The sequence below is a fragment of the Lycorma delicatula genome, chromosome 4 (genome assembly GCF_047948215.1).
Source record: "Lycorma delicatula isolate Av1 chromosome 4, ASM4794821v1, whole genome shotgun sequence".
In the NCBI taxonomy this organism is placed as follows: domain Eukaryota; kingdom Metazoa; phylum Arthropoda; class Insecta; order Hemiptera; family Fulgoridae; genus Lycorma; species Lycorma delicatula.
Genome location: NC_134458.1, coordinates 154,869,301 through 154,891,655, shown reverse-complemented (window position 1 = coordinate 154,891,655; position 22,355 = coordinate 154,869,301). Strand labels below are relative to the sequence as shown.

The window sequence follows — 22,355 nt, the reverse complement described above, 5'->3', positions numbered from 1 at the left end:
AATCCTCTAATCACCTTAACCTAGAATCTAATTTTTTATTGGAGGAAAGGACAATTTAACAGAATAAACACATTTGGTGAATTGTGACTATTTAGCTATTAAGAAAGGGATCAAGACAATAATAATCACAACAAATTTCTTCTACCATCTAATCTCAGAAAAAAAAATTAAATACAAAAAAAAGAAATAGTACTAATAAGGAAAAATTAAATCAATGAATACAGTATCCATACTTCAAACAAATTGCATGGAATGGTTTTGTCAATCTAATAATTGAATTTTATCTTATTTAGGTTTGTGTCATCATTTCATCTAAAACCAAAAGCTTTATTAGCTCAATATACAACAACTGTATTGATTAGGATAGGTTCATGCAGAAGACATCATATAGAAGAAATAAAATATGAGGTAAGATATAAAATTAATATTAATGGTGTAAAAATTATCAAATAATGATTATTCTTTTTATCTATTGACCATGGGCAGGTTCAAAATTTTCTTAGATGGGTTATTCAGACCACACTGCTGTTCATGTCTATAATTAAAATTATCATGAAAGAAGAGCAATCAGTATGTGCTGTAATGCAGTGTATATTGAAATTATTTTTTTTTTGCTTTTAGTAAATTTATTATACAAGAATACAAGAATTATATTAAATTTATCATGGATTATAAAATTTTAACTACATAATATTTTCTACCTAATTTATTAAATTAAAATACATTTACCTACATTTTTTAAGGTACCTTCAAATGAAAAAAAACTGCATAAAATGCTCTTTAGAAAAATAATTTTAAAATTATAAGTCCACTTTGAAAAAATTAAAATTATAAACCTCTTAATTGACGTTATCTCTTTTCACTGACGAACTGAACAAAATTCAGTAAATAGTATGTTTCAAAACCTTTTTAGTCACATTGCGGCCCTCTTTAATCTCATACTGTCATCAGCTTAACATTAATTTAGAATAAAGTAGAAAACTGTCAATTCATTTAATAATGTGTGTTTATATATTTCATAATGTTAAAGTATATTAAAATATGGTCTTATTTTCTATGTGTGTACTTTTCAGTGATGGTCCTGCCTTTTTCCAGGCAGTCTATGAGCACCACACCACAAGAATCCCAAACAACCATAGCCATAGCTTTTCCTGTACAGAACTGTTTATGCTTTCTTTGGTGTACTTTATCTATTCCAACCCTTAGTTGGACTGTTGTTTGGTCTCTGATGTGTAATGGTAAATCCATGTTCCATTAAATGTTATATAACAATGAAGAAACTCAGTGGAATCATGCTAAGATTAGTTTAAACATCCTTGATAAATGTTCAGTCAAATGTGTTTTTAGTTGACTGTTAACAACAAGGCATCCATCAAGTGGAATTCTTTTTTATACACAAAATATGATGTAAAATATAGTGGACATGGTCTATCAAGATGTTTGCAGTATCAACAAGCTCATGTACCTTGAATCTGCGATCACTTAACATGCCAATGTGAATTTTTATTACAAATTCATCGGTCATAGCGGTTTTTGTGCAAACTGAGTGTTAATCTTGAATGTATCTACAATCACATTTAAATTCAGCAGCTCACTTTTTTCCATGGAAAATGAAGGAAAAGAATCCTTTAAAGAGCAATACAACTCTTTTCATATGTCCATCAGGGATAAACCTTTTAAAACAAAGAACTTTATCACAGCTCAAACATAAATTTTATTCATTTTTCAGAAAATGTCCAAACTTGTTTGCTTTATTTAATCACCATAAACAAGCAACTAAATGCAAACATCTGAACTACTCTGTATGCAATCTGAAGGATACAATGACAAATATTATAGTCATTTGGTCACACTTGCGCCATTTCTTTGTGTGACTAAGAACAACCCTAGTATTTTATAAGTGAGTTTGTTGTCTATTTTGGATTTAGTAATGCCAAAGATAATTGGATGATTTGTTTTGTTAATTTCTTCTTATGAAATGTAGATTAATGATTTCTTGATTTTTGTGGATTTTTCTAATCATTTCAATTTATAAGATCATGAAATAATTAGATCATAAGGGAATATAGATCATTTGGTGATACTGATAATAATTGTTATTTTAATACATTAACATTTTTATAATTTTTGTTTGATACTATTTCAGGTTCTTTACAAAATAGTCATTAAAAGATTTTTCTACAAAGAAAGTTTTTTATTTTGTTAGTTTACTTTTGAATTAAAAAATATGTGATTTTCTTTAGCTTTATTGTCCAAATAAGTGATATTCTAAACAGAGTACTTGAAAGTTATTCTACCTGAGACATTTAAAAAAATTATTCTCTCATTTTGCTATTCTATGCCATTCAAATTAACAAATAAAACTGAAGTATTTTTATTGCTTTTTTTGAAATTAAGATTTATAACACGTTTAGAATAAAAATAACTATAAAGCTGAAGTAAAATTTTAATTCTGTTCAAATATCAAATTATACATAAGAAAGTTCAATATATCAATAATACAACAACAAAAGAGACATAAAATCTGACAGAAAAAATTTTACATTGATGATTGTTACCACATTTAAATGACTGTTACACATATAACAATATTATAAAAATATTACAACATTTTACAATTCACTACTATATTAATTTTTTTTTTTTTTCACAGTTACGTCTTACTCCAAATAAACAACCTACAAATACAACAGATGGTAAAAATATACCATCAACAGATAAACATAAATCTCGCCGTTATAAGACAGAATTTGAAGTTGAATTACAACAACCAGATACAACTTTAATTAAAATACATCAACCAACATTACAAACTGATCATGATAGAAATCGTACACATAAAGAAGACAAAAATAAAGAGGATTGTAAAGATACAGCTGAAGCACATCTTCCGTAAAATTACATATTATTTATAAATAAAATATTTTTAAAAATATTACAATGAATCCTTGAAAGTAACCAGAAGTTTAACCCAGTACCATAATTTGAATTTTGATATCCATGACAAAAAGTTTTTTTTTTTAAATTGACTATAATATACTTAAAATAAAAGCTGTCAAGACTTGTGTTTGAGTTAGCCACTCATAAGTTAAACTTCTTCAGAGACTGCTAACATTGAGTGTTGTGCTGTTGGATATAATGCTGGTGTTTGAAAGATCTTTTTCGGTAACTGATTTAAATTGTGTCTATATATATTTGTTTTAATGCTTGTACTATATATTTTAAACTATTCAATGGCAGGTGTAGATTGTATCTAAGTATAAGATTCTCATGTTCTTAATATTTGTGCATGTGTGGCTCATGAATGTACATCTTTATACTGTTATGAAACATTGTGGCCTGTTTGTCCCATGAAGAACAAATAACAGTTTAAGGAGTCAAGTTTGTATATATACCCATTATTAATCAAACTTGAATGAATTTTTTTTGTTAATGTAAATTTTGATTTGTTTGTAGTGGTATATGTAATATCTATTTTTTGAAGAGATTCTTTCAGTATGATTTTAATGCAACTTGAGGATAATGGATCAGTTGCTTTTTTCTTTTGTGTTTTTAAATGTATGTATTAGTTTGTCTTTCAGTGTCCTAGTACATCCATTTGCTTCAGCTATGTGTCTTATTACGGGTAAATTCATCTCAGAAATCTTTTTGTGAAAAAAATAATTTTGTGTAGCCTATGTAGCACCATTTAAAAAGATGACAGTTTATGCTATGAAGGGTAATTAGAAGAATTTAGAAATAAAGCATAATTAGAAGAAATCCAATAAATAATTGTTTACATTTTTGTCTGTGTTCTTAAAACCAAAAAAACTTTGTTTTATTCATATTTGAAGGTTAAGGTTAATTTTTGTTGAATTATGTTGGTGTATGTGAGGAGTTGTTTACATTTCTGGTGTTTAAATTATAAAAAAGGATTATATCATCTACATATCTATGCAGTATATTATTTTGTTTTTCCTGTACATTTTAAGAATATAAAAAATTTAAATCTCACACACACTAATCAAAAAAATTCAAAGAAAAATAAACCTTTCAAAAACCCATTTAAACAACACTTCAACACAAAATGTTTTCAGTAGCAGTTTCTAAAGCTTAATTTAGAGCAAAAACTAGGTCAGACTGGTCAAATTTTAATCATTTTTCTCTTTAAAAGTCACAAAATAGTTTATTTATAAAAACTTTTCATAGTAATTGACAAACAATTGTTTGAAACACATTAAGTAAATTATCAAAAATTGGTTGAAAACAACACTTTAAGAACATCATAACAATGGAATAGTAATAATAAAAAACCAACGTTTAAATTTATTGAAATACTAGTGAAAATATTTTTTTAAATTTAAAATATAGATTGAACTGTAATAAAATACTGCCCATGTAAAAAGGCCATTAATTTGCAATAAATGAAAAATCCAAGAAATCTGTATCTTGATAAAATGCCAAAAGGAGTGTAGACAATGTTAGGTAAGTATTAAATAGTTTTGCTGTTTATAATTTTCATAGGTAGTCAAAGACATACGATTTTATAAAAGATTAAAATGAAAGAAAATTTAATTTCAATCTACTTTTATAAATCTTTTTTTAAAATTTCAAATTCATCCATCTTGTGGGAAATATTTTTTAATTTTACTCATTGGTAATGTTTTTTAGTAATAAGAGTTCTATAAATAAAAAAAATTAAGAAACAATTTTCTGAAAAAGTAGATATATCTACAAAAGTAAAAATATTCAATTTTGATAAAATAAATACATATACTTCTCTAGCAGAGCAAAATAAAATGTGGTAAATCAAAACTACTGAATCAAAACTTCTGAAAAATTATAAGGATGACAGAAATTTAGAAGGTTACGTAAATTAAGTTAAAACTAAATCGTAGTATCTACTTACTTTCTACTATCCAGATAAATTTATTTAGAATTGGTGGAACTAAAATAAAAATTGCTGTCAATATCATAGCAACATGTAATTTATGGTCATTAATTTATGAAGACTGAACAAAAGATTTCATTATGTCAGCATTATAACTGTGTAAGTTACTTCCTAATCATTGTACTTACTAAAGTATTTTGATTTACTATTTACTTTTGTAATATATTCATCATTTTATAACAAGGAGATCTGAAATATTTTAATACTGTAAAACTGAACAAATGGTTGTAGGTGATATGGTATGAAACACAAATTTCTAGAAAGTTATTTGCCAATTCTCAATACAAGATCATTGCAAACATCCCACTCCATGGTTATCAAAGGTGAATGTAATGGTTTTTCACAGCCTTTTTTCCTGAACCCATCAACTGTTGTGTATGAGGATCACAAGTCTACCAAAAAATGCTGAAGATATTCAGCACTACACTTCACTTTATTCACAACTCAGCACTACACTTCACTTTATTCACAACAGAGAATGATTGAATTTACATGCATTCAAGAAAGATTTCTTGAAATCACAAGAAAGGGTGAGAGAGATTTCTTTGTCATCTGGATACTTTATACAAATAAAAATTGAGGTCTCCCTATCATTGATAATGAAGTGTTAGAGCAGCGCAGATGGTAAAACCATTTTAGCACTAAATGGTAACTTGATATGGCTCCTGATCACCATTCTGTTGTTGTGTTATGTTCAAATTTACAGCACATTCTGGCCTAACGATTCATGGATGCAACAACTTACAAGTATGCTCAATATACAAACAAGTGGCAAGCTGCTTGAGGGCTCCAAGTCAAGAAAGCTGTACTAGGTAATGGAGACTTCCAGAATATTATATGAATCAAATCACTGTTAATAAATAAGTTTTTCTGACCTCTATTTATCATTGATATTTGTTAAAACCTTTTCCATATCAATTGTGAATCATTATTTATTAATTCATTTAAAATTATTTTATTTTTTTCAATATTTTGTAGATAAATGTTGTAACTTCTACAATTTACTGTAATTTCATAGAATAAATTAAAGATAACTTATAAGTAATCATTATTTACCTATCATAAACCATATTATAAGTAGTACATAATCTTATAGCAGTACATAAATACTGTTCATCTTTCATATATATTTATTGAACATTTCGTTCATGAAAATTGAGAAACAAACAAATATTTAAAAAAAACCATATATGTATATATTCACAATCTCCTATAAAAAAATCTTAATTATATAATATTCATATGAAAAACTGAAATTTTTTAACTAACATGGATAACATGTCAGATAATTTAGTCAACAAGCAAGAGATACTAAATTTACACTAATGAACTAACAAGTAACCTACTTCTTTATGAAAAAAAATTATATTTTTTTCTTTTCTTTGAAAAATCTTAAACTAAAAAATCTTTCTTTCAACAAAAAATTCATCATAAAGAAGGTAAAAAACATATCTACAGTTACAATAAATTCCGGTATATGTCAGAAGAACTTGTACTTGAACTATCATTCTGATATCTTCTATGAGCAGAAGAACCTGTTTCACCGGTTTCACATGGTATACTTGGAATTTGTGAACCTTGTGCTGAAAATCCCTGAAATTATATAATAATAAACAAATTAAATATTTTATAATTGCTAGATAAAATAGAATACAATTAAATATTACTCTGGAGAGCCCTTCAAGGGAAAATAAAGTTAGATATTTTTTTATTGATTTACTGGCAATTCTCCTACCACATCCCATTGGATCATTTTGAAAAATTGTAGGTTATGTTTTAGAGAGAAAGATTTATTAGCTACTGAAAAAATTAAAAACTTATGAAGTGCTTAAATTTATGATTATGCAATCTTTACTAAAAGGAATAATCTTATTCTTAAAAAAATAACAATATCCACTGAAATCACACAATACAATAGTACTGTATTCGTATAACTCAACATAATACTTTGGCTTACAAGAAAGGGTCATTTTAAGTTTCCATTACCTAACCACTTAAAAAATCTTCCCACCAATTTATTAAAAATATTATTTAAAAAATCTTCTTTTATAGAATGAGTATTAATTTTTTTATGGATTTTACCCTCCTGCCTACTGCTATAGCAGAGCTATAGCTATACAAGTTAAAGGATGGTAATTGGTCCAATTTGGTCATATGCAGTTTTCACCAGATCTTTACATTTTGACACCTAAGGAACCCAACAAAACCAGATGGTCATTTTCCGAATCGTCGTATGTACATGTGTGTTCAGGGTGTTGGCCTCTAAATCACCTTATATCTCCGGAACTACTTGACCGACTTTGACCAAACTTGGACTTGGTCAGATTACTTCTATATATCAGGCATTGATGCCACTAAATTTTCAACTTAAAAGGTCAAGGAGGTGAGGCTGTACAGCAAAGTCACCCTCAGAATCTTGAGATTTTACCTAATTAAGATCTTATTTTCCCTTAGGCAATTTGTTAAAAATTAAAAAATAATATTTTAAAAAAAAACTTTTGCATAACCCAAAAATGCTCTAAATAAACTAGTGAATAAGTGGGTACAGTGTGTCATTAACACCTCTCTCACCACAATCAGTGCTAGTGTAGCACTGATGCACAGCTGTTTCAGTTGTCTGTCTTTCTTTTTTTGTTTAGCCTTTGGCACCAGCTGAGTTATAATGTCACAGGTGAGCAGTAGAATTAAATAAATTAATAATTTTTAAAGTATAAAAAAATATTTAAAGTGGCTGCTAGTTCCACCACACTTGCACAAATGAAATACGGTATGCACGCACGCACTTTAATTGAACCATTGAATCTAATAAACAAAAAGTAATAAATTCTATAAAATAACAAATATTTTAAATTAAGTTGTGTGTGTAAGCTGTGCATAGGAAAAAAGGTCACGTGGTGAGAAAGTCCTGCAACTGAATTGTCAACTTTTTTAAATAACTGTTAATTTAAGAAAAAACAAAATTTTCTTTCAATGTGTGCATAAATTTGTGCTCAAATAATTCTTATACACACCTTTTGAATTTGAATTAAATTTAATATCTATTTAAGATCTTCATGTATTTACCTTAATATTACGAAGGGTACAAGGAAAGTTATGTAATATGACGGAATGAATCATGACAGGTGGTGTCAAGTTAATGCATGTTTAGACAGGTCCTAACCTGCACTATAGCTGCTCTAGTTCGCTACCTCAGTGTCATTTGCTTATATCTGTATTAGTGAAAAGTGGTAGTGATGTTGTCATGGTTGAAAACTAAATACTGGGCAATTTTGCATGTGGGTTAAGTGTTTGATCAGTGTTTAGAGAAAATTAATCCTCTACTTGGAGAGGATTGTCATCATTGTACGACAATATTTAGGAGGTACAGAGAGTTTGAAAGAGAAAATTTTGGCCTTGAGAATGCTCAACTTCAAGCCAACTGTCTTTAGTCTGTGACTGAGGAAAACATTGCTGCAGTGTGAAAAATGCTTGAGACAGACAGGCGTGTGACATGTTACATACTGTCAGAGGTGTCCTTGGGCATTAATACACCAGCAGTTTGTGCTGATCTATGAGATCACCTTCAAGTTAGAAAACTTTGTACCCTTTGGGTGCCACATAACTTGACCAACAATCAGATCGCACATCATGTCTTATGGTCCCATTAAATGCTGAAAAATTTTAAAATGCTACATCTCCCTATGTGAACAGTATTGTGACAGGTGATGAAACTTGGCTATACTGTTATGACATCCCAACTACGGCTAAGAACAAAGCGTGGGTGTTTGAAGATGAAGAAATATACCTGAATGAAAATTCAGATCAGTGAAGACGAGAATCATAGTCATACTTTTTAATGTGAAAGGAGTTTTAAATCAAACTGTATTAGAAACTCAGAAGACTGTTACAGGGAAGTGGTATAGTATGGAACACCTGTCTTAAAGTTGTCGAAGCTGCACCCAAACTCAAGGATAGACACATGGCTTCTTCATCACAATAACACTTCAGCGCACCACTCCAAAATTTTGGCCAGCATTTTGGAGGGAGCACCCTCCCTTCAGTCCTAACCTCACTCTATATGACTTCATGCTATTCCCCAGGTGAAGAACAGACTGAAAGGGAGGTATTTTACGAGCAATGATGACTTCCTAAAAGCTTGGAGTGATATGTGTGCCCAAATCTCTAAGATACGTGACAGTTTCTTTGAAGAATAGCTTTGAAGGCTGGAGAAGTGTATAATGTATGGCGGAAATTATACATAATAAAGTTATGTTGCAAAACTATCCTAGTGTCCTTCGTATTTCATGTATTTATATTTCAAATAATTAGTATACGCTGTAATTACTTCAATTTTTTATTTTATGATTAATTATACATTTTGAGATGCTGCCTGATAAACACAGTTTCCCTTGATTCATTCAGATAAAGAAGGTTTCTTTTTTTGTTCATGGAGTAGCAAATCAACCCACTTTTGACATGATTTATATAATGTATTTTATGTACTGATATTTTATTTTATGAGTTTACTAGCTATATGTAATGGCAGTTGAATTATTAAAGTGAGTTAAAGTATATTTACTAAATCATTTAAGTTTGATTTTACAACTTGGGATAGTTATGATAGTGCCCATATGATTCTCAGTTAAGATTCATAAAATAATGGATTATACATATATATAATGAACTAGCATGCCCCTTCGCGGCTTTGCACGCACTGACAAATTTTGCAGAAAATCTCCAGCGAAGACAAAAGTTATTCCTCCCATAACTTATCACATGAAGTAAGGCTCTGAGAGTACGGTCAATTGCTTCAACATGAGCTTGATGAATCATGGTGCATTCATCCCAGACACGTCTTTTATGTTAGAAAACTTTTCCAAGAGGACCATTTTTACACATGGAGCAAACTGACTCTTGCCAACCTGATACATTTAATGGTAATTTAGAAGTTGAATGAGTAGTCCTACCACCAGCGAGGAGTGTTGTAGTGATGCATGGCGATGCTACAACAAGAGCCAAGCTACCATATTGTATATATGCAAGTAGATTAATCAAAAAGGTTTTCCAGAGCTTCCAGGAGCATCTAAAAAAAATACTTTTTTCTATCAGTATGGATATTACGAGTAATGTAATCATATGCTTGATTCTGATCTAATTCCAATTTAGAAACTAGATGTACAAACTAATGTACTCTTGAAGTTTGTTGATATTAAAAAAATTTTGGAACATTGTGTCATAGGAGTTTTCATTATCTTGTCATCATGAATTGGCGATGGTAAACCGAAATCACATAAATGCTTTTCACCAAGACTTATAACCTTGTCTTCAATTTGAATAAGAACTCTATTGAAAACATACTATTGAAAAATCATGGGAACAGCTCATCATACAAAAGGAGCACACCAAATAAGAAATACAGCACCGTACGAATTATTTATTATTTAAGCATTTATATAAATGGTTTTTTATCTTAATATTGCCTATGAAACTCTGGATTACATAATGAAGCAACTGTTAAAATTTGGTAGCGATTATTTTATCAGTTCCTAAGATTTTTTCTAACATATAAATAAACATTTCCTCTCTATATAATATCTAGATGCTATTCAATAATTAAAAAAAATATCGCCAAATGAATAATCAAATATTTATCACCTATCGCAGAACCAATATACCATATTACCTAAGAAATCTAATACAACTGTATTAACCTAACTACTATACTTATATCAAAAAAACAAATTAAAATTGTCTGATATTCAATAATTAACAGGTTCAGGCAGTGTACACTCTCGGTGATTTAAATAGGCTGAACTGTGAAAAAATTGTTGTGTGAAGTGCATCACAACGTGATGCACTTCACACAACAATTTTGAATTTCAATCCCAACACTCCTAGCAAATATCCCATTCGAATTCTGAAAATCAGAAAGTTGGTTGCAAAGATATAACAACATTTAAATATTAAGTATCAGTATTTTATGACTTTGCTAAGTATAAATTATCAGTTTTTATTACTAATGCCAAGATAAAATATTTATATTCATGTACATTATTTTCTATTCCTTTTTGTTTTTAAATCATATTTTAAATAAATTAATTTAATTATCATATTCTATTCAATAAAAATAAACTATGCTCAGTAAAAATAACAGATACACAGTAGATCTGTCTGTTTTTTTATGTAAACTAAAGAGACTGATGCATAAGCAAAAATGATGTACACAATTAACATACAGGGCATGGAAGAGGTCTAGTACACCAGAAGATTATAGTTATGAATCTTCCACCTAAATTATACTCTACAGTAACTTCTGCTGACATATTTCACATTCATACATTACGTATGAATGTAAATGAAGTGTAATCTTGTACTTAATTGAGAACCCAACCACCGAAGAACTCCAGTATCCACGATCTAGTATTCAAATCCATATAAAAGTAAATGCCTTTTCTAGGATTTGAAACTTAGAACGCTCAACTTCAAAATCAGCTGATTTTTACAATGTTGAGTTCACCACTAGACCAACCCAGTGGTTATTTTAAATCTCTGTATATGTACGTGTACACTTGAAAATATCTATATAAATAAAAATGTTCGTTTGTTCAAAATTTTAAATCTCTGAAAGTTCTTCACTGACTGCTTTGAAATTTATAAATAAAATTCTAAATTAAAAAAATTATAAATAAAATTCTAAAAGAAATTGCTTGTGTAATTTCAGATAGATTAGCCTTTTTAATTAATCTATCATTTGCAAAGGCTACTTTTCCCAGCGTTTTAAAGCAATCAGTGGCTGAAGATTCCAAAAAAGGGTGATCATGAATTGATTTCTACCTACAGACCAATTAATCTTCTAACACCAATTTCAAAAGTACTTAAGAAAATAGTAAAAGTAAAACTTATGATATTTTCTTGAATCAAATAGAATTTTTAGTCAACATCAGTACAGTTTCTGTAATGTCGTAGCTCAGAATAGGCAATCACCAAACTACTCTCTGATATAAATAAAAGTATTAAGAACAATGAGAAAGTAGTAGGCCTATTCTTAAATATGCAGGACGCTTTTGATATGGTAAGTATTCAAGAAAATGGAAAAAAATGGGTATCTGAGACTGTCTACAATCATAACTTTAGTTTTACCAATGATTAATTTCAGTCCTAGTGATTCACTTTCTTGCTGAACATGGTCAAGGATCTCCTTCATTTCAACTTCAGAGCCTGTTAATAGAGTCGTATTGTCACCTAACCTTAAGTTTGTAACACACCGGCCTTCTATTTGTATACTGCCATGCCAGTTTTTCAGGCTCTTCCGCATGATATATTTGCCGTAAATGTTGAATAAGATTGGAGAAAGAATACATCCCTGTCGTACTTCTTTCGACAGGTAAAAGGGCTTTGCTGTGTCATTTTCCAGTCTAACCATCATGCTGTTCTTTACACATGGTTCCAAATGAGTGTAACAAGATGATCAGGAACGCCCATCTCCTTCAACATTTGCCACAGATCTTTCCACCTTTCTTTTTCCTTGAGTCAAAAGCCTTGGCATAATCTGGGAAGCATATTACAAGAGGAGTAATAAACTCTCTGGCTTTCTCTATAAGCTGCCTGTTACTGTTCTCACATACTTCTTTCTTTGACAAATTTGACTTACTTGCAGGAATTTCTCTATCCAGATAGTATCATAGATGTTCATGGAGTATATATAACAAAATTTTAAGTATTTACAGATCTGGTGCATAGTTGTAACACCCAATTCATCGGTTGCTTTTGTCACTTCTTCTGTGACACTGTTTGGGCCTGGGAATGTGTCCCTCAATTTCTTTATTGCTTTTCGTTCCTCCTCTTCAAAAATTTCTGTTTCTCACTCAGACACTAAATTTACCTCTGTAAGCTCTGCTCATCATTACCTATTTTTATGAAATTAAAAATAATTACCTGTAAGACAATTGCATACCTTTATATTAATGGATAACTTATATTTATAAACAGAACTTATTGAAGGGAATCATAATATTATTTTACACCCTGGTAGAAATAAAGGAAAAATTAAAAGTGGAAATTTCAAAAGTTTGTATGATTATATGGCTCCAAAGATTTATAACTTAATATCTAATGTTGTCAGGGAAGTTATTCTGCAAGAAAAAGTTCCCTTTTGTATATAATATTTGATGGATGATCCATTAATCATGATGGATGATGATCAATCAGAGTATTTCTTCCTGTTGAATGACCAGTAGCCATGCTTATGAGGTATGATAGTTTGTGACTATTACAAGATTACCTGAGTTGTTTGATGAATATATGTTAATCGTTCTGGCTTTTCATACTGTTAAATGTATGTGATATACAACTGATGTGATGATATCAATCAAGATAAGATATGATATTTGTCTTCTATATTTGAATGGTTGATTGTTAAAATTTGATTACAGTAATAAGGATCAATAGGTCAATTGAGTAGAATTCTACCTTTCTTTATGGGAAATATGTTTACAATGAATACTGTGTCTTTTTTAAGCTGTAATAAATAGATATTTTATTTTTGCTCTCTTTATATTAATTACTTATATAGCTGGTAATCTCTGGAACAGGCTTGCACCTAGAGATACCTAATTTACAGGAATTTGGGAGTGTTATCCAAATTGTATTATTAAGAAATATAAATTATCTTGATTGTAAGACAGAATAATAGTAATAATTATAATAATTAATTAATTATAATACTAAGAATAATAATTAGAGTTTGTAATATCTGACTTAACTGGAAATAAAAACATCATCACTTTCATTAACTATTTATTATTATTATACATCTAGTATTTTTAAATGGAAAACTGATTATTAAACTGACAAAAAAATACACTGCATTTGCAACTTTTAAACTGGAGTCCTCTACTGTACATAACTTATAATATACGAGGAAAATAGAATATTTAACAGAGGAAATCAATAATATAAGTAATTTATAGTATAATTATTTATATGCAATATAATAAATATATACTATAAAAGATTTATTTATTTTTACTTATTTTTTGCTATAAACAAGCTTTTATTTTAGTAATTAGACCCTCATCAAATGGTGAAATTTAACTAATTTAAAGTGAAGATTTTAAGTTAGTAGTTGTCAAACTAGTATAGTTTAGTTTACTATGTATAGTAAAAGTTTACTATACAAAGGGGTGGCTGAAAAATAATGCACACTCACTTAACACGCAAATGAAAAGAGATAATCAAATGAAATAAATACCAACATTTCTTTTTCCATACAGTCATTATTTACAATCACATATTTCTCTCAACAGTGAACCAGTTGAACCAGCAATAAAGAATTCTGGTGATTTTTTTTCTCGATCCACAATCTCACTGCATCCTTCAGTCATCATTCATGGTGAAATGAATACTCTTATGTCACTCTTAATTTGCAGAAAGAAGTGAAAATCACAAAACACCGAATCTAGTAAGTATGGAGGATGTGAAATAGGTTCAATTTTAATCTTCACAAGAGCTTTGGCAGTTGCAGGCGATGTGCATGACCAAGCATTATCATGTTGCTATTCTATGACAACAAATGTTACTAGCGATCACTTTTTCCATTGTTAAAAATTCAATCACTGTGCTTTTTTTTATATGTACTGGCATAGTAGTTGTTCTTGACTTCATAAAAATAGCAATTGACAGAAAATGAGAGGAAGTGGCCCAACAAGTTTTGGAATGTTAGTAGTAGAGAAATGAAACTATAAAATGGCAGAACCTGTTGCTTTGTACGCCTGATGTTTTGTTCTCTTTACTTTCCAGTATGAATAAAATTTCAGATGCCTCTTTTGTATTATATTATCTTAATTTAATTAACTGTGCCATTATGCAAGTCATTAAAAGCGATTGACTCTAAGTTATATATATTTCTACTTTTTTTTTGTTTTAGACAATAAAATTTATGAGCGATACTTATATATGAGCCAATAAAGTACCTATAAAATTTACCTGATACTCAGAAGATGGTAATGGTTGAAGTGGTGATGGTAAATTAAATGATGTACCAGTAGGTGATTCTGTTGAATCCAATAAACTACCACCAGATGTCAATGGCGGTAATCCAATCGGTCTATTAACAGGAGACTCTGTTGGATGATAAGTAGTGAGATCTAATGACTGCAGTGAAGCTGTTTCAATTGAATTCATTCCCAAAGACTGAAATTCCTTTAAAAGAAAAAACAAAATTTAAAACATGAAAACACAAAAATAAATATACAACTTATAATATAAAATGTTTGTTTTAGCTCTAAGAATGGAATAGATTGGTATAACAATAGGCATTGACATAACATAACTACTTAAATTCACACTAATGATATAAAAAACTCGTATTAAATTTTTTTTCAATACAAAATTTTAACTGCTAACTCTCAGATAAGATGTGACAACAATATTAACCAATTTTTGGACTAGATGCAGTCTAAATAAACTTGAAAAATGAGAATCTGCAAATGCCATGTAGCGTGGTAAAACCATATTAAGTGTAAAGTGTTAAAATATAAAAATTATAAGAAATTGTTTTCAATTATGTTTTAATAATAAAATTCAAACTGTATTTACATTATTTTATTTTTATTTTTTATTCCTAATGCGTACGTTGCAATCTGTTGAACTTGTAAACAAAAAGTTTTTTTTTTTTTTTTTTTTTCAAATGAGATAAGGATGATATGTAAATGAGGTAGAGTGATTCTACAACATCTTAACTCACGCCAACTATTCCTAAGATATGTGGTTAATTAAACCCCACCACCAAATGTACATGTATCCACTGTCTAATATTCCGCTGTTAAACAGCTGATGTGCGACAATGTTTTTACCAATAGATCAACCTGGCGGTTGTATTTACAAGATAAATTTTTAAGAAAACTGGCTTACAAGACTGGAACAGGGCTACAATGCAGTAACTCACTTTCCCTTAAAGAAAGAAGAATGGGCAAGTTTAATACACTATTATGGTATATTAATAATACATATATATATATATGTATATATATATATATATATACTAAAAAAATTATTTAAAAGATATCTGAAAGTAGGAAATCAGAACAATATTAAAAAATGAAAAATAGGGTTCTTAAATTTTGTAAAAAATTATTCATAATTTGTATTTAAAATATCTGATGTCAATTCTGCCTGCATTATCTGACTGTCCAAATAAACAGAATCTGGTTGAATTCAGTTTTACTTTATTCTGAACTATATACCTAGCATGATAATTCAAGTGCGTGTGCTCATGAACACTTAAATTTTAATAACCCTGTTCCTTTATTCTTTTGAACATTATTATGGTTATTTATTTTTTTAGAATTATTATTTTTATATATTTACCTAATCATATATGTATGATTAAAAAAATTTGCCAATGTAGGATAAATTTGGATAAATTTGTAGGATATGATTTATCCTACATTGGCAAATTTTTTTAATGTAACAGTAGATTTAAAATTGGTATCTGAAAAGTTACGTATTACTTGTTATGCTATTGGTTTTCCATCTACTTAAAATTCTCTTCCCTTAATGTTTTACCTAAAATTTGTCCTTAGAGTTTACTACATATCTTCGCAATATGTTATTAATTACAAAAATATGATAAATATATAATTCAAGAAATTAAAGAGTATGGTTTAAATAGTAATATTTAAAAAGTATTTTAATCTTCATTTATAAGATAACAAGCTCTTTGTCTATAAATTATCAATAAAGTTGGGTACACGGCAATCTGAATAAAATAAAACTTTGGAAAACATTTTTAAAATACTATTTAGTATTTGAGACTTCCTAGACATTTTTAATGTAAAAAACCCTGAAATCATAGGATTCTTTCGTTCATACAAGAAATATTTATTGATAATATGAAGTAATTTAGTAAAGGCCTACTGCAATGCCAGAGTTTTCCATTTTTCATTAATTAACAATAATTTTAATCTATAGCAAACTTAAAAATATCCACATTTTTCAAGAACAATAAATAAATCCAACAATTTCTTTCAAATCAAACTAAAACAATAACTAATGACTTTTTACATGACTAACCAAAAAATAGTATACTGGATTTAGGGCATATGTATGTTTGTTCCACCATAGCAGCTCAACGGTTGAACTGATTTAGATGTATGACCCTGTGTTGGAATACTTATGTTACCAAGAGTGTCATAGGCTACATAAATATATATATATATATATATTTAAATAAATTTAAAAAAATCTATCAGATAAATGAGTTGTTTTTGAATAACTCACATCTCAACGCTTCATTCTGAACGATTCAGAAACCTCATATCTCATACTTGTGAAGTTGTCTTACTAGTGTTTTACACGATTCCCGAAAAAGGAGTGCAATGTATATAGAGTGTATATATATATATATTTGTTCTACCATAGCAACTCAACGGCTGAACCAATTTAGATATATGACCTAACACTGGAATCCTTACACTACCGGGAGTATCATAAGCTACATATATATATATATATGTTTAAAAAAATTTAAAAAAATTGAAAAAAAGATTATACTATATATAAAATTATCACCTGAATGCTTTTTATAATTAACCTACATTAAAGAGCAATGGTTTGTTTTTTTGGCAGTTGCATGTTTTAATATTTAATATTCATCTCTTGCAACTTATGATAGTACAATAAATGGACATTCAATAAAAAAATGTAATTCTAGATATAAAAATAACAAAAAGTAATACTGTAAATCAATTTAATCTTTTTTTGTACATATAAATAATGTATACCATTTAGTTTAATTAGTAAATGATTTTTTTTTGTTCTTTATTTTCATTTTATAGATTTACTTTACAAATTTGGCAGCTTTAACCACTTTAAATTTAGAATTTAATTACGTAGTAGTTTCCTAAGATGCTAACCTCATGCGGCAGAATCATGAACAAGGTGAAGACAGATTGAGAATAGGATTTAGGCACCCAAAATGTATTTTAGGAGGAGTATTTTGGAGAAGAAACAAGGAAAGATAGGATAACAAACAACTGAATAAAAAACAGTCAGGAACAATATGCTGCTAAAGGGAGGAGAAACTACAATCATTGGAATGTATGAACAAGATTGGGAAGAAAAAGTTACGTAAATTAATGTTAAATTCAGAAAAGGACAGTAGAAAAGTGAGCAAGAGACTGAGAGTAATATAGAACAAAATGATAGTGAAAGAATTGGTGAGAAGGTAGGAAGAAGAGAAAGCAATAAAAATATGAATTCAATATGGATTGAGAGAAGCAAAGAAGAAGTAAAGTTTAAAAATGTAAACTCAGGTTGAACTTCTCAGTTGAAGTGGAGAAGATCCAACTGAGGAAATTTAGAAAAGGGATTCAGAAAATGATTACGATGGTATACACTCAAACACTGCACTACTTGATGTGGATATCTATCTTCAAAGTAACAAATGTAGAAATAAATATTATATTCAGATGACTACACAATATTATATGTTCTATATAACATTAGGAATGGATAAGTACATTATACTGCAGGTAATAGAAGAAGGTACTTGAGTTTTTATCCAGAAGAATCAAGGAACTCCGTGGATTTCCTTGATCACAGTCATAAAATGTAATATAAATAAATAAAATAGAAACGTGAAAAATAATAACTAAAAGATATAATAATAAAACAAATCTATAAAGGTAAAAAATATAAAAATCAGCACAGATAATTGTAAAAGATTTTAAGATAATCTTAAAATATACAAGGTTTGTCCAAAAAGAAACCAAATATTTAAAACAGTTTGCCAATCTATCAGTACTCACTATTCCACTTTAAGAAACAATATTCACTTCAATATTTACTTTAAGAATAATATTCTGTTAGCTTGATCATTTTAAATCAAATTAATTTTCAGTATGTAAAACATAAAATGAACTCAAGTATGTACTTCTAGCAGTTTCCTGATTTTTAATATTTTCATATTCTTGAAGAACAAACTGTTGTCATGAAATTCTGATTCGAATGAGCTAAGTCATATACAAAGAAAATGTTGAATATGACAAAGAATCTGCGAACTATACACATTATTAAAACTGATATCAATGTTTTGAATCGAACATACAAAACTCATTTGAATGTTACAGTGATGGTTGTTATTTTTTTACAGTATTATTCATTTTAAGTATATCCCGTGAAGGATATAATTTTATTTGAAAGTAATTTCAAATAAAACATTTGAGGCCTTTGAGCGAGGCAATGAGTAAGATGAAATCATGGGGGAAAAAACATGGATGCTATACCAAGATAATGCTTATGTGCATTCGTAGCTCCTTGTTTGTAAGTTTTTGACTAACACAATTGATGTACTCCAACTCTTTTTATTCTTCTTTCTGTTTCTAAAACCATCCTGAAAGGGTACTGTTTACAGACAACAGAAAAGATTATAGAACATTTTTTATAAGATCTGCAGTTTATTCCATAAAATGCATTTTGGAATGCATCCCAACAGTAGAAAAAGCTGTGAATGGTATATTAACAGTGGAAGTTACTACTTTACAGATGATAAATCTAATTAAGTTATATAACCAGTAAATAAAATAATCTTGAGATAGTCTGGTTTCTTTTTGGACAAACTTTATGAGTAACATTTAAGTACAGGATAAAAAAAAAAATTGGCAGAAGTTCAAGCTTATTTAATTATAAATTTAAAATCCAGGTTTATTAATTAAAAACTAATCAACAGAATAACATATTTTGTTTAATTTTTTGTAAAAGAACTCTCACTTTAATTCTAACTTTAAATAAATCAGTCAGAAGTTCTTTTTTTAAAGATAATTAAAAATTATGGCCACAAAAAAAAATAATTTCTTGTATACACCTTGCAGATAACCCCATTAAATCTTCAATAAAAATATGTGACTAAATAGTATATACAAATATTTAGAATCCTTTAATATTCCACATCATTTTCATTGTAATTAGATTTTGAAAAGTTTTCAGTATAGACAGGAAAATTAAACATTCTATCAGATATAAAAAGCTAGCCATAAATTTTATACAAATCCGAAGCAAAGCACATACAATATTAAAGCTCTATGTTATACCGATTGTTGAAACAGTAATAATAATAAAAATAAAAAAATTTAAAACTTAGTACAACATACAAATTTCATATTAAAAATAAATAATTTTACTTTGGAAGCTAAAGAAAACAAAAGAACTTGCACATAAAGCTGTCAGCCATGCAACTACATAATGATTACAAAATTATAAGATGTTTAGAAATAGGTAGGGTGTCAATGGTATAAACCTTTTGGGATCATTAGATAATATATTATTTGTAGAAAATAGATATCAGTTGAAAATAATTCTAAAAGGACTGACTTGTTAAAAGGACTTATTTTGTTAATCATGAATTTTGTTTTTAAAAAAAAATTTTGAATACTGTAATAACAATAATAAATATATATATATATTAGTTGTCAGTAAATAAAAAGTGTTTCCTATATTTTGTTGATATCTTCGCTTTTTCTAATAGTATTACAATTACGTTAGTTTTATTTAATGTTTATTTGATACCTTATAGTTAAAATTATTTCTTATCTAAGAGAGAGATTTCTTATCAAAAAGTAAACAAACAATCTACTGTACTTTCCACTGTAATTTTTTTATTAAGTTTTCAAACTAAATAAAACTTTTTTATAATCTTAAGTCTTAATAGAGTACTGATTAAAAATAGAAGTCATTCCAATGTAAATATTTTTTAATAAATATAAAAAAAATATTAAAAATCAAATATCTAAAGGTAAATAAGATAAAGGAATCTTAAAACAAAAAGTAATATATTAAATATTATCTAATAGTACAGACTTTTCACCATTACAATTAAAAAAAACAAATTATTAAATTCTTTAGGAACCTTGAAATTTAGATTACTGAAAGCATATGCATTTTTGGGAACCTATAACAGAAAACTGGGTATTTTGTTTTATTCCACAAATAAAAAAGATTTTTTAAAAATTCAGTCTTTAAAGGGTTAATATATTTTTGTTGACATAAGTTGTGCTATGTTTAACTTATATAAGATTATGTATTGCCACAATACATAAACTTATTTATAAATTTAAATAAACTTTTAAACTAGAAAAATAAGAATTGAGATTAACTATAAGTAAAAGCTAATTACTACATACAGTGTTCTAAAAAAAAAACATTACAGTAAACAGTAAAATAAATTGAACAGCATGATGAAGTGTCAACACTTTTATAACAATTAAATATTTAAAAATTTACTTTCAAAATAATAGAACTTCTTCCAAGAGCTTTCTAAAGCTATCAGTTCCTTCTACAGGAAATATGTGGTAGCACTGTTGTTAGCGGTACTGAAGGGAATGCAAAATTAAACTGTAGTAATTGCACTAAATATTGCATCAAACAAACTGGACACACATTCATCCACAGATTCAAGTAACATAATTACACAGACACTGTGTAGAAGAATAAAATTTTTCAATCACTTGTAGAAACAGGATTATGCATAAAAAAAAGTTTGTAATTCTTTACTACAATTAAGGACTAACCTCCGATTTTGATGAAATTTGTAATATACCTTATTTAGAATCTAAGTTATTCGTTACAACTGAAATTTTTCATCAGAAATGCCTTTCACCCAAGTTACTGCCCTCAAGTTGCACAGTATCATCAGCAAAAATGTCATAATTCAATACTGCACAAGTGTAAGATACATTATTTTCAAACTAAATAATTTGCTTAAGTTTGTTAAGTTAATAATGAGATTACATTCACTTAAGACTAAATAAAGTAAGATTAGTTTAAGCACAAGTTAGGTTAAGTTAAGTGCAATACACAGTTATTTATAGAATAAATAACTTGGTTTAAGTGAAATTTAAATGAGTTTGGTTAAGTTTAGGTTAAGGTTGGGTTAGGTAACAAACGATTCCATGTATTGAACTTTGTATGATATCAACATTCATCATATGAGAAACACTATATTCAAATGAATCATAATTTTTTTAAAACACTCAACCATCATCAATTGAATGATTTTCAATTACACCACACCAGAACATTCATACAATGTATACAATTACCTATAATAGCAAAATTTTAAGAGTAGCAGAAGATTGCCATGAACACTCACTAAGCTAACTATAATTAACTTTAACCCAACACTGCTGTCTAGAGGGCCTTGTGCTCATCCTACATGCTTTTTTGGTATAGTTTTTTCTTACAATTCTTAGAAATATGACTGACTATGTACCTTTTGTACAGGGCGTTTTGAGATATTAGTCATCATTATTTCTTATCTTATATGTTTTGTTGATGCATGCAGAATTTGTTTGTTCACTTTCATATCGGTGAGCGCAGAGCTCAGTAGCTAGTAATTGTTATAGAAAAATTCAGATTTTTCAAGTGCATATTTATATGTTTCAATATTTTC

The 22,355-nt window shown here is 28.3% G+C and overlaps 2 protein-coding genes across 4 annotated transcripts in view; one reads left to right on the top strand and one right to left on the bottom strand.

The window, feature by feature from the left end:
• Window positions 1-3,644, top strand: part of LOC142323991 (uncharacterized) — a 119,161-nt gene extending 115,517 nt beyond the window's left edge. For both annotated transcript variants that reach the window (XM_075364466.1, XM_075364467.1), the window contains exons 5-6: window positions 294-408; window positions 2,654-3,644. In XM_075364466.1, coding sequence (XP_075220581.1) covers window positions 294-408; window positions 2,654-2,896 — 358 coding nt within the window. In that variant the 3' untranslated portion in view covers window positions 2,897-3,644. The remainder of the gene's footprint in view (window positions 1-293; window positions 409-2,653) is intronic.
• Window positions 1-22,355, bottom strand: part of LOC142323990 (rab5 GDP/GTP exchange factor-like) — an 80,488-nt gene that overhangs the window by 7,834 nt on the left and 50,299 nt on the right. The window contains exons 11-12 of one of the 2 annotated variants that reach the window (XR_012756191.1): window positions 14,894-15,109; window positions 6,387-6,523 (exon numbers count right to left, since the gene is read on the bottom strand). Coding sequence is in view for 1 of the 2 variants with exons in the window: in XM_075364465.1 (XP_075220580.1) it covers window positions 6,393-6,523; window positions 14,894-15,109 (347 nt within the window). In the remaining variant the exon portion in view is untranslated. The remainder of the gene's footprint in view (window positions 1-6,386; window positions 6,524-14,893; window positions 15,110-22,355) is intronic. The other variant, XM_075364465.1, reaches the window with a different exon arrangement.